This window comes from Mixophyes fleayi, chromosome 2 (genome assembly GCF_038048845.1).
Source record: "Mixophyes fleayi isolate aMixFle1 chromosome 2, aMixFle1.hap1, whole genome shotgun sequence".
Classification (NCBI taxonomy): Eukaryota; Metazoa; Chordata; class Amphibia; order Anura; family Limnodynastidae; genus Mixophyes; species Mixophyes fleayi.
The window spans coordinates 8,905,855-8,918,527 of NC_134403.1; the positions used below are offsets into that span (position 1 = coordinate 8,905,855).

Here is a 12,673-nt window from a genome sequence, read left to right on the forward strand (position 1 = left end):
TTTAAGGCAGCGAGGGCTTAGCCTCCCTGCCGGTTATAGCGTTGCTTACCCAGTCTTGCTGACCTGCTCCTGTTTATTGTACCCTGTCCTGTGGATACTCTGTTGGATTTTCTGTGTATGACCCCCTGCCTGGACTTTGGACTCTGCCTGTTTACTCGTGACCCTGACCCTTTGGCCTGTATCTTGGACTCTGCTATTTTGCCTGTGATTTAACCTTTGGCATGTTTATTGACTAACCTGCTTTCCTTTGACCCTTGAACTCAGCTACCATCTGACTATCCGCTGCTTTTGATCCAGCCTCCTGGCCTTCCGCTATGGGCCTGTATTACCAACCGACACTACACCTGGAGTTAAGTCCTGGGGGCATCTGAGTATCGGTGAGCACGTTAAGCTCTAAGGGAAAGGCGGCTGCTATATGTGAAGACCTCCGCCATCTAGTTCTGTGGGTTGATGATCAGACCAGCAGCCCAACATTATAACCGGCCCAATAGTATTCCAGGAGAAGAAGCTTTGGAATGGATGAAAGTGGAACCAACTTGTCTTCAGCTTAAGTTCTGGCTGGTCAAATTCAGACCCTGTCACAAATGGTCCAGGGATTGTCCCAGCGTTTGTCCGCTCAAGAGGAGACCACTAGGACTTCACAAGCTATGTCGGGTCTTGCAGGTGAACCCAAATTAAATTTGCCGGACTGGTTCTCTGGAAACAGAGCCTTGTTCCGGAATTTCAAGGAGAGCTGTAAACTCTACTTTCGGCTGAGACCTCGATCTTCTGGTTCGGTACAACAGAGGGTCGGGATTGTCATCTCCCTTCTTCATGGTGACCCCCAGTCTTGGGCCTTCAGTCTGCCTCAAACAAGTCCTACCATGCAGTCTGTGAAGTCTTCTTTAGTGCATTGGGTCTGCTCTACGATGACCCAGATTCAATGGCCTCCTTTGAGGCTCACTTATGGGCTTTTAAGCAAGGCCGGCGTTCTGCAGAGGAGTACTGTGCTGAATTCCTCCAATGTTCGACTGACAGCGAATGGAATGATCTAGCGTTACGCAGCCAGTTTCGCTTAGGGCTGCCAGAACAGATCAAATATTCCCTGGTGCAGTATCCTTCTCCAACCTTGTTGGAAACCCTCATGCAGCTCGCCATCAAGATTGACAGGAGAATTAAGGAGAGGAAGGCAGAAAAAGAGACACCTTCTTTCTCTTCTGCTTGTGTCCCGGTTCCTGCAGACATTGAGGAGCCCATGCAGTTAGGGGCATATTGCCTCTCCCCGGAGGAAAAAGTCAGAAGGCAGTCACAAGGACTTTTTCTCCATTGTGATGCTAAAAGCCACTTCTCCAGCTCTTGCCCCAGCAAACCGTGAAAAGAGCATGCCTAGGGAACGAGGGGAAGATACACCTAGGTCTGTTAATTGTTTCCCCAAAAAATGTTCTCTTGATTCCCGCACAAGTCACCTTTGGTGCCTGCTCCGTGGCCCTCTCGGCCTTCATTGATAGTGGAGCTGCGGGCATTTTCTTTGACATCGGGTTCGCCCGCTCTACTGGAATTCCTACAGTAAAGCTCAAATCTGCTATTGCAGTCTGTGGCTTATATGGAAGTCCATTACCTGGTGGCAAGATTATCTGGGAGATCCCCTTGCAACAATTAAACATAGAAGCTCTCCATTCCGAGTCCTTGACCTTTTTCCTCATCGATTGTCCGTCTGTTCCCTTGATTCTGGGCCATCCCTGGCTTTCCCTTCATAACCCTGTTGTGGATTGGGTTAAAGGAGAAATTATCCAGTGGAGCTCTTATTGTGCACAGTCCTGCTAACCTTACCTCTTTGGATTCTACAATCAATTCCTGAGCTTCCCTCACAATATCATGAGTTCTGGGATGTGTTCTCTACAAGAGCTGCTGATGCTCTACAATTCATAGAGACTTTGACTGTGCCATCGAGCTTATTCCTGGTTCCAGATTACCTAAGGGACGCTTGTGTTCTCTTTCCGGTCCTGAGACCAAGGCCATGCAGAGTTATATTAAGGAAGATCTAGAGAAAGGGTTCATCAGGCCATCTAAATCTCCAGTAGGAGCCGGATGCTTCTTCGTATCCAAGAAAGATGGTGGACTAAGACCCTGTATTGACTATAGAGGGTTAAATTTAATCACGGTCAAGAACACTTATCCTCTTTCCCTCATCTCTGTATTTTTCGACCAATTTAGAGGCGCTACTGTCTTCACTAAAATCGATCTCCGTGGAGCATACTACCTTATCCTCATCAGAGAAGGAGATGAATGGAAGAAAGCGTTCGATACGCACTCTGGCCACTACGAATATCTGGTCATTAGCAATGCACCTGCAGTATTTCAGGATATGATTAACGAAGTTCTACGTGAATTCCTTGACCACTTCGTGGTTGTTTATTTGGATGATATCCTCATATACTCTCAGTCGCTATCCATACATCAGAGTCACGTCAAACATGTTCTACAGAACCTTCAGGAACACCATCTCTTTGCCAAGTTGGAAAAGTGTGAGTTTCAGGTACAGAAGGTATCATTCCTGGGATACATAATCTCTTCTGCTGGTTTCTCCATGGATCCAACCAAGGTCCACTTTATTTTCACTGGGTACAGCTCAACAACCTCAAGGCGGTGCAGAGATTTTTGGGCTTTGCCAATTATTATAGGAGATTCATCCGTGGGTTTTCTGATATTGTGCCTCCTATTGTCGCCCTGACCCGCAAAGGAATGGATTCAACCAATTGGCTGCCTCAGGCAGTAACCGCATTTGAGACCTTAAAAAAGGCCTTTGTGTCTGCTCAAGTCCTTCGACATCCAAATCCAGAAAAACCTTTTGTACTGGAGGTCGATGCCTCTGACGCCGGTGCTGGTGCTATCCTGTCGCAGAAGGACCCTCATAGTCACCGCTTACATCCATGTACCTACTTTTCTCATAAGTTATCTTCTGCGGAGGCTAACTATGATCTGGGCATTCGGGAGCTGTTGGTCATTAAATGGACTTTTGAGGAGTGGCATCACTGGCTGTTTTCCTTCAGAACAGTTGGTTCCATTACCCATTCCTTTAAAAACCTGGACACATTTGTCAATGGACTTTATTGTCGATCTCCCACCTTCTGCAGGATATAACACCATATGGGTGGTTGTTGCCCGCTTTAGCAAGATGTCACACTTCATTCCACTAACCAGGCTCCCTGTAAAACTGGGTAAAGCTGTGCAAAACTAGGTGCATGATGTAATAAAAGAGTATTTCTGGAATGACTTTATGCTTCGATGGTGGCCAATGACTAGACACTGAGAGATGTAATAAATAGTAATTACTGCCTGATTTCAGCTATATTGAACCTAATACAATTTTTATTTGCATGAGCAATTTCTTTCATCATATACATGCCGTGATATCAGGCCAATGTGGTGTATGAGTGGCTATCACTACCTTATAAACTAGTTATTTCAGATTATTTGAAGCCACATCTTTCCTTAAATTACATAAGAACAATATATAACAATCCCCTTTTTAATTTCAACTTCTCCATATTTTCCAAAACTAATTCGCATTCAAACTTCATTCTTGTCTATGTCCTCAATGCAAGGAGCCATCAAGGGGTAAATGCATTAAGTAGCGAATCTAGCAAATTGCCGATATTCTGCTACTTTGCCGGCATAATTAAAAAAGGCAATTATTTTAAAGGCCAGTTATACCTTTAAACACATTGCTTTTTAAATTAAGCCTGCAAAGTCGCCATATATCGGCAATTTGCTAGAACCGCTACTTAATGCATTTACCCCAGGTATGTTTTTATTACATATGTCATATTTGTATATTTTATGTTTTTCCTCTATTGGTAGAAATGCCTGTACTGTGCACCAAGATGCTACATCCTGAATTAATCTATAAATGACCAATTAACAGCACCCACAAGGATATGTGGAGAACATGCTGCTTTGTGAGGGAAAAGAGGTTCTGCAGACCACCGCAAAACACTAAGTAAATTTAACTGCCTATATCATCCCAGCTACTCCCATGAGAAAAGTTTTACATCCACAACACAATAATACATTTTGGAATTTGGTTATTATTTAATATCACATATGGAAAATTAAATAAATCAGTCTCTGCTGTAAACTTCCGTACTCAGCACTTGCTTTATAATTGTTACTATTATGCACCAGCAGCTGCCTAGTCAGAGTTCTAATGACCCGTACAGTATGCAGACTGTTGTGTAGTTTATAGTTGTCTGATTTATAGATTTAACTTTTTACATATGTGATATCACAAAATAACCAAATCGAAAAATGTGCTAATTGTGTATGGAATAATGTACCCCCCTCTATTGTAAATCATAAGGATATTTTGAAGCCTCAGAGACAGAAATTTTAGACTTCACTTCCTAACTCTCAGTACATACAGGGCGATCAGCTGAGGAAGAAGGTTCTGCGAGGAGAGATCGGAACTGATTAGACTATAATTTTTAATTTTAGGAAAACATAGTTTAATTCATGATCTCAAACCCCCTGTTTCATTTTATTAGTTACTCTGAGATCTTTGAACTGGCCAAAAGATGAAAATTGGGAGAAATCATTTTACAAAATACGTAATGGTAACATAAGCCATTGTCTCGTGACTGAGATGTTAAGTTGGTAGAATGTCATCAAATAAATAAATACAAAAGACGCTTAGAGATTTTAAAGGGTTTTACTGTTTTCAGTTTAAAGACAGCTTACAGTCCATTCTCTGATACACCAGTTCTGGATGGAAGTCCACTTACTTCTGTGCTAGAGAAGAAGACCAACAGAGAAATCAGGGAACATGATGCCATTTTTCTGGGACTACGTTTTCTTGAAATATACGGCTGAGGTTCTCCTGGACAAAGGACCTCACAATGATATTTATTATTTGGCCATTTTGCAGCAATAAGATATGTGACTGTATAATCTTGTCTATATACTGTAGTTTATGGTTTAGTTGTTTCTAAATGGGAGACTACCCGTTGTTTTACCCTCTTATGTGCTATATGATGCAATGTTAGATGGTGAAAACACTTACTATACTATACACAACTCTTCCACATTTCATGAACTTACATTGACCATTTGAACTAGTTAGTGCTCACTAATCTATGACACATTTGTAGAATCATGCTTCTCTGACACGTGTGGAGTGTTGGTTCTATGTAGAGATGGTCACTGACCCCCGTGTTTTGGTTTTGGATTCGGTTTTGGATCTGGATTAACGTCGTGTTTTGGTTTTGGTTTTGGTTTTGCAAAACTGCCATTGCGTGTTTTGGTTTTGGTTTTGGTTTTGTTTGGTTTTGTTTTGCTATTTTTTTGGAAAATCCATGTTTTTGGGCCTAAATTAACCCAATTTAGTGCTCCAACTGTTTTAGAGACAAGTAATCTAATTGTTGAGGTAATAAATCATCCAAAAAAACAGTTTAATTCTTCGTTGGTAGGCCTATTCTACACACAAAACAGATTGTCTTCCTCTCCATCTATGCATATTGGCAATGCAGCCATCGTCTTTGAATGTATATTACACCCTACACTTATAGTTAAATATGTAAAGAAATGGAAAAAGCCAGTTTGGTTTCTGTCTCTCAAGGCCCCCCTCCACTTGTATAAAATACCAAAAAATTCAGCCATTATAGACTGCACAATATTAATTGACATGGAGAAAGCCAGTTTGGTTTCTGTCTCTCTAGGCCCCCCTCCACTTGTATAAAATACTAAAAAATTCAGCCATTATAGACTGTACAATATTAATTGACATGGAGAAAGACAGTTTGGTTTCTGTCTCTCTAGGCCCCCCTCCACTTGTATAAAATACCAAAAAATCCAGCCGTTATAGACTGTACAATATTAATTGACATGGAGAAAGCCAGTTTGGTTTCCACCTCTCTAGGCCCCCCTCCACTTGTATAAAATACTAACAAATTCAGCCGTTATATACTGTACAATATAAATTGAAATGGACAAAGGCAGTTTGGTATCTGTCTGCATCAGATCCTCTCTCCACTAGGAGTAAAATAGAAAACTATTCAGCCGTTATATAATCTAGAATATAAATAGAAATTGAGAAAGGCAATTTGGTATCTGTCTGCATCATAATCATCAACATCATCATTAGCGCCCTCGTCGCCTACACAAATCTCCCCCTCATCCTCTTCTAATTCCAAAGTGGCATCCTCAATTTCTGTATCACCGGCTACACTCGGGCTATTAAGGCACACATCAGCAGAATGCTCACGATTAGACATCCCACTGTTGGATGGACTCTCCACAGGGATTGTTGTCATTTGTGAATCAGAGCAAATATTCTCCTGTAATGCCTCACTGTTATCTTGCAGCTCGGCTTTGACGCGTAACAGTAGTTGTGCACCAATTGTAGGCTGGGTAACTTTTTGGGATCTGCCACTAATAGCCAAAGGTGAAGGCCTCATTCTCTCTTTGCCACTGCGTGTGTAGAATGGCATGCTTGCAATTTTTTTTTTATCGTCACTTAACTTTTGCTCAGTTACACTTCTTTTTCGCTTCAATACAGTAAATTGTTTTTTGGTTTTTGTTTTTTGCACTAATTTGAAAACACTCTGTTGTTTGACATCGCCTTGGCCAGATGACGTACTGGGAACACTAACATCAGGACTGGTGACAGAACCTGGTTGCTCATTTAGATCATATGTGGACTGCTTTGAATCCATTGCGTAGATACTGCTGACAGATATGACTTTTGACAGCCAGAAATATTAATGCACAATTAGGGAGGACACCCCAAAAACACAGAGGAGTGCTAAAATTTATTGAGTAGATACTGCTGACAGATATGACTTTTGACAGCCAGAAATATTAATGCACAATTAGAGAGGACACCCCAAAAACACTGAGGAGTGCTTAAAATTATTGAGTAGATACTGCTGACAGATATGACTTTTGACAGCCAGAAATATTAATGCACAATTAGAGAGGACACCCCAAAAACACTGAGGAGTGCTAACATTTATTGAGTAGATACTGCTGACAGATATGACTTTTGACAGCCAGAAATATTAATGCACAATTAGGGAGGACACCCCAAAAACACAGAGGAGTGCTAAAATTTATTGAGTAGATACTGCTGACAGATATGACTTTTGACAGCCAGAAATATTAATGCACAATTAGAGAGGACACCCCAAAAACACTGAGGAGTGCTTAAAATTATTGAGTAGATACTGCTGACAGATATGACTTTTGACAGCCAGAAATATTAATGCACAATTATGGGGGACAACCCAAAAGCGCTGGGGAGTGCCAAATATGAAGAAAAAATAATAAACCTCTATCCTCCTCTCTGCACTAGCGATTTTGGTTAGAGCAATTGCAAGAACAATATTGTATTCTTTCTCTGTCCCTGCTCTAATTAGCCTATGACTACACCCTGCTCTCTCCCTCTGTCAAATGGCGATGGATTGCTGTGGAGGCGTGTATTTATAAAGTTGAAGTATCGCGAGAACCGAGTCCCGAGATCCGACGACGTCACAATGATGTTCGGCCTCGATTTGGATTCGGAATTGGCGGGAGAGTACCGAGCTGCTCAGCTCGGTACTCGGATACCCAAAGTTCGGGTGGGTTCGGTTCTCGGAGAACCGGACCCGCCCATCTCTAGTTCTATGTCACATGTGTGGAGTGCTGGGTCCTTAACATTTTTGGATTGTTGGTTTTATGTCACATTTGTAGAATGATGCTTCTCTGACACATGTTTGAGGTGAGGTGTTGGTTCCATGACATGTGTGTAGTGTTGTATAGCCAGGGAAGTAATTCTGACTCAAAATGGATTAAATGTTTCAACCGCCAAAGAAATGACTAGTGAACTTCTCCCATCTCAGTATGTGGGCATCAGTTCACAAAAATACCACTGAAATTGTTCCCTGATAACTAAGATCGTGTCTGCCAATTATAAATACATGTGAACAGTCCAAATCAAGCACATTTTATTTTATGGTAATTATGAACAAATGGCAGACTTTTTTAATAATTCATTGTTAAAGAGTTTTTCTGATGAGGTAACTAAAATAAATATAATAATATAATCTCTATCCTAGTAAAATGTGTTAGACCATGAAATATAGAACATTTTCATATATCAGTAACCTCTAAAATAAACTTAAAGAAAATAACTTTTTTTATTTCATAATTCCTTAAAACTATCGATTACACAATTGCCAATTTTATGAGGAAACACGTCTGTTATTTTATGAGGAAACACGTCTGTTATTCTAAGCAACACACTACTTTTACTTTTCTTTCTGTCTAACTTTTTATTGCATTATAAAAACAACACATTCACGAAAGGCGTTCAGGATTGGAAATAGCGCACATTGCTTCTCATAAATAATGTCTGCAACATTGTTTGTCTACTGATATCAATCAGCAAAATGTGAAAACCTACAAGACAAATCACAGTGAAAACTATCATCGTCAGTGAAACAAATATTAGATTGTATCTATTATGGTCTGTACAGACATAGTGTATCAGTTTCCTGGATAGTTGTCGTTTTAATGAATAATTTGCTAAACCTGCTGCGAATCTGTTTGGTTTTAATCCCATATATCAAGGGATTTATCACTGGGGGCAACAGAAGGTAAATGTTCCCAAAGAGGATATGTAGGTTTTGAGTTGAATTGAATTTAAACCTGTGTACCACAGACAGGCCTATCAGGGGTATATAATAGATGAGGACAGCGCATATGTGTGCTGCACATGTACTGAAGGCCTTAAGATTGGCATCTTCTGCCAGATCAACAATTGTATTAATAATCAGTAGGTAAGACATAGAGATGAAAAGACTGTCTATCCCCATGACAGAGAGTATGCCAAACAGACCGTAGATAATATTGACCCTTATATCAGCGCAGGCAAAATTCATGACCTCTTGTTGTAGGCAGTAGGAGTGTGTCAGATGGTTATGTTTCCACAGTGGGAACCTCTTGATAATCAGCGGGAAAGGTATCATCACAGCGGCTCCTCTGACTAAAATAACAGAAGAGATCTTCATGATTGTCTCACTTGTTAAAATAGAAGAATATCGCAGAGGGTGGCAAATAGCCACATAGCGATCTACAGCCATGGCCACCAATATCCCAGACTCTATCGCAGAAAGGAAATGGAGGAAGAACATCTGGGTCAGACACATATTGAAAGTGATCTGCCTGGTGTCAAACCAGAAGATCCCCAGCATTCTCGGCATGGCCGTGGTGGCTATAAACAGATCGATAGCTGACAACATGAACAGGAAGATGTACATAGGCTCGTGAAGCTTCTCATCCACTTTGATGATGTACAGGAGACTGAGGTTCCCTATGACAGCAACCATATATATTGAGAAGAGGGGAAATCCAATCCAGAATTGATAGTCATCCAAGGATGGAATTCCACTGAGGATGAAAACGCTGCTATTGCTGCAAATGGATTTATTATACAACAACATGATCTGTATTTGGTCACAGAAAATACATTGTCTTCTGTAAAAGAAATGGAAAAGTTAGACAGGTGTCAATACTCTTCCTTATTATGTGTTTTTAGGCATTGGTACTAAAATTTCATTTTGTAGACAGATCTATATCCATATGTTTCCCATGGCTGAAAAGAAAGCCCAATTGTGTAATTTGAATCTATTTGTAGATAAACCATATTTTTTTACTTCTTTATACTAGACAACACCAGGAGGTAAATGTATCAATGTATCAAGCTGTAAGTTTCCGACAGGTTTGAAAAGTGGAGATATTGCCTATAGCAACTAATCAGATTCTAGCTGTCATTTTGTAGAATGTACTAAATAAATAATAGGTAGAATCTGATTGATTGCTATAGGCAACATCTCCACTTTTTAAACCCGTTAGAAACTCACAACTTGTTACATTTGCCCCCACAAGTTGTCAGATACTCGTGTGTTCGAAAACCCTACAGTGATTTCTAAGTGAGCCAGCTCCATCATGAATCAATAGCTTCATGCACAGATCACACCAAGTTCCAGTCCTGTTAGTAGCCCCTCTAAACTCCCAGGACTTTAGTAATGACTTAGGTAAGTTTACTAGTAATTGTGCTTGAAACGTAACATCCCTTCACCCTATTTATCTAATACTAGAACTAATTCTGAAAAATATTTAAGGACACCTTGACATTATATTATTATTCACCAAATTCACGTATGGGACTATTTTATTTATTTCAACTTAATCAAAGTTATTTTCTTTTCAGGAAAATATTCTCAGTATGTAAATGACAGAGATAAATCATGTTCAAGGGAGATGAGCGAAGAAAGGGAGTGTCATGTTGAATTCACCACAGACTGGTATTGGCGCTACTAAACAGGGAGGCGCGTAGTGTAACGCACCCCCAGTGTCCAGCAGGGACTCGTACAAGGGAGTAAGGACTTGGCTACGTGAGGTATGCGGTTCTCTGAGTTAGTCACCAGTGCGGTGGCATGGTGAACAGGAATGGTCAAACAGTCCAGGCCAAAGCCAACAGTACATGAAGTAAATCCAAAAGGATGCTCAGAGGGAAACCAAGGGTCAAAACCTGATCGAGCAATGCAGTGCCAGAGACAAACAAGAGAGAGAATAGTCAGGAAACAGGCCAAAGTTCAGGAACAAAACACAGGTAACCGGATACAGGCAACTGGAACGCTGGAACTGGTTGGAACCAACACTCTGGCACCAGAATGGTGCCAGAGGCCTCCTTATATAGAAGAAAGTAGAACCTGATTGGTCGATGAAAGATTCGGTGGTCAGAATGCAACGGACTGCATATAGAGATTGTGCATGCGTGTGCAGCGTGACTGAGCCAACCCAAAAAAACATTCAGTTCGCTAGGCAATAGGACACAAGCGGTGAGGAGAGGCAAATATCCGGCCCCAAAACCTAGGGAAAGTTCGGGGATGATGCCTGACATGGAGAAATAGGTGGAGAAAGAGGCTGATAAACACAAATATAGAGAAACATGTAACATTCTCATTATATATCCTATATCTTATATTGGTTGCTACAGAACGAATTACACTCCAGAGGGTAAATGTATCAAGCTGAGAATTTTCCGGCAGGTTTGAAAAACCAATCAGATTCTAGCTATTATGTTTTTAGTACATTCTACAAAATGACAGTTAGAATCTGATTGGTTGCTATAGGCAACATCTCCACTTTTCAAACCCGCTGGATAACTCTCAGCTTGATACATTTACCCCCAGGTATACAGAGGGATCACTCTATAATTCTCTACAGACCTTTTGTAATGATTATTTCTCTACTATAATAAACCCATCTCTCTAACCAAATATGTTATTTTCTTCCACATATATAAAGTTTAATATTTTGTACCTAAACAAAGAGGAGCTTTTCTCTGATAAAGATTTGTGCAGAGGATACAGTTTTTCATCTTCCAGAATGTAACCAGAGCAATGGTTAAAAGACACACTGATTTCCCCATAATAGTTTTCCAATATGACACTGGCAGTGATTGGCACTGATAGGGCAGCAGAGAGACGTTGTCACCAGCCTGAGAAAAAGATAACTGTAGAGACAGGAATGAGAATAGCAACAACTGTTGAGTGACCTTGAGACATATCGGACCGGGTGTGTTTAAAATGCACATAAAGTCTCTCACCTCTTCACATCACTATTTAAACTTAGCCTTAAAACTCTAATAATTAAATAAAGACATGTTGCCTTATTCATTAAGAATCTTAACTTAAGAATCTTCTTATTTCAGTCTCCTGGACAAAACCATGTTACAATGCAAGGGGTGCAAATTAGTATTCTGTTTTGCACATAAATTAAATACTGACTGTTTTTTCATGTAGGCCCATGGACACTCTCATAAGATGGAAAATAATAGATCACAGATTATTTATATTGGTGGCGGAAAGCAAATGCGGGAAAGCCAACGACAAATGACTGAACCATATGGATGGCGAACTGGCCTGAATCCACCTAACCACAGATTAACTCCCTTACCATATGGCCGGAGACCACGCCCCTTCCCGACTCACAATAACCAGCCATCACTAAACAGATTAAGAGGTCCTCCTAAGAAGTACCAAGAGCTACCAGTACCTCAAGGGGAGCAGCGACCCGCGGGCAATCAGCGATAGCCACAGCTGCTGACCATAGTACTTTCCTACCACCGCTGTTGTCCTTTACTGGACGAACAGCCCACCACCAGATGACCCCAAAATAACACCTAACTGTTTCTAAATACGGACATTAAAGATATCTAGCTCTGCCTCAGTGAGGTGTACCCCATCCTTACGGAGCAGCTGCGGTTGGTCAATAGTGAGCAAACTGTGACTAATTAGGAAAACCTCCAAGGCAGACGTGACATGTCCTATGGCTCAATTGGTGTTTCTAATGATCTTTTGCATTGTCCTAAGGGTAATTTCTGGTCTCCAGCATAAACAGGGCACTACTGCAGACCAGACAAGGTTTATGGTCGGCCATTGTGATTTTATGGTCTGCAAATCTGTATGAATTTTTATAATTAGGTCCAGCAATTTGTCATTGTCTAAGTCGTTGCCTTCTAGGTGTATAGTAATTATGTCTGAAGGTCCTATTCTTCGAATTTCCTTATTAAGCCAAGGGAGGAGGTCGGGCCAACATCGGCCCCATCTACCGAGCTAATGGTTATCTACAGGGACCTGAAAAGCATTCCAAT

The 12,673-nt window shown here is 40.9% G+C and overlaps 1 protein-coding gene across 1 annotated transcript; it reads right to left on the minus strand.

Moving 5' to 3' along the window:
- Nucleotides 1-8,474: 8,474 nt before the first annotated feature.
- LOC142139735 (olfactory receptor 51E1-like) lies at nucleotides 8,475-9,455 on the minus strand. The gene has a single exon (XM_075197603.1). The coding sequence runs from the start codon at nucleotides 9,453-9,455 to the stop codon at nucleotides 8,475-8,477; it is 981 nt and encodes a 326-aa protein (XP_075053704.1).
- Between the last annotated feature and the right edge of the window lie 3,218 nt (nucleotides 9,456-12,673).

What these genes read in the sequence shown, in the direction of transcription:
- LOC142139735 (XM_075197603.1), bottom strand. Translation starts at nt 9,455, where the DNA reads ATGTTGTTGTATAATAAATCCATTTGCAGCAATAGCAGCGTTTTCATC.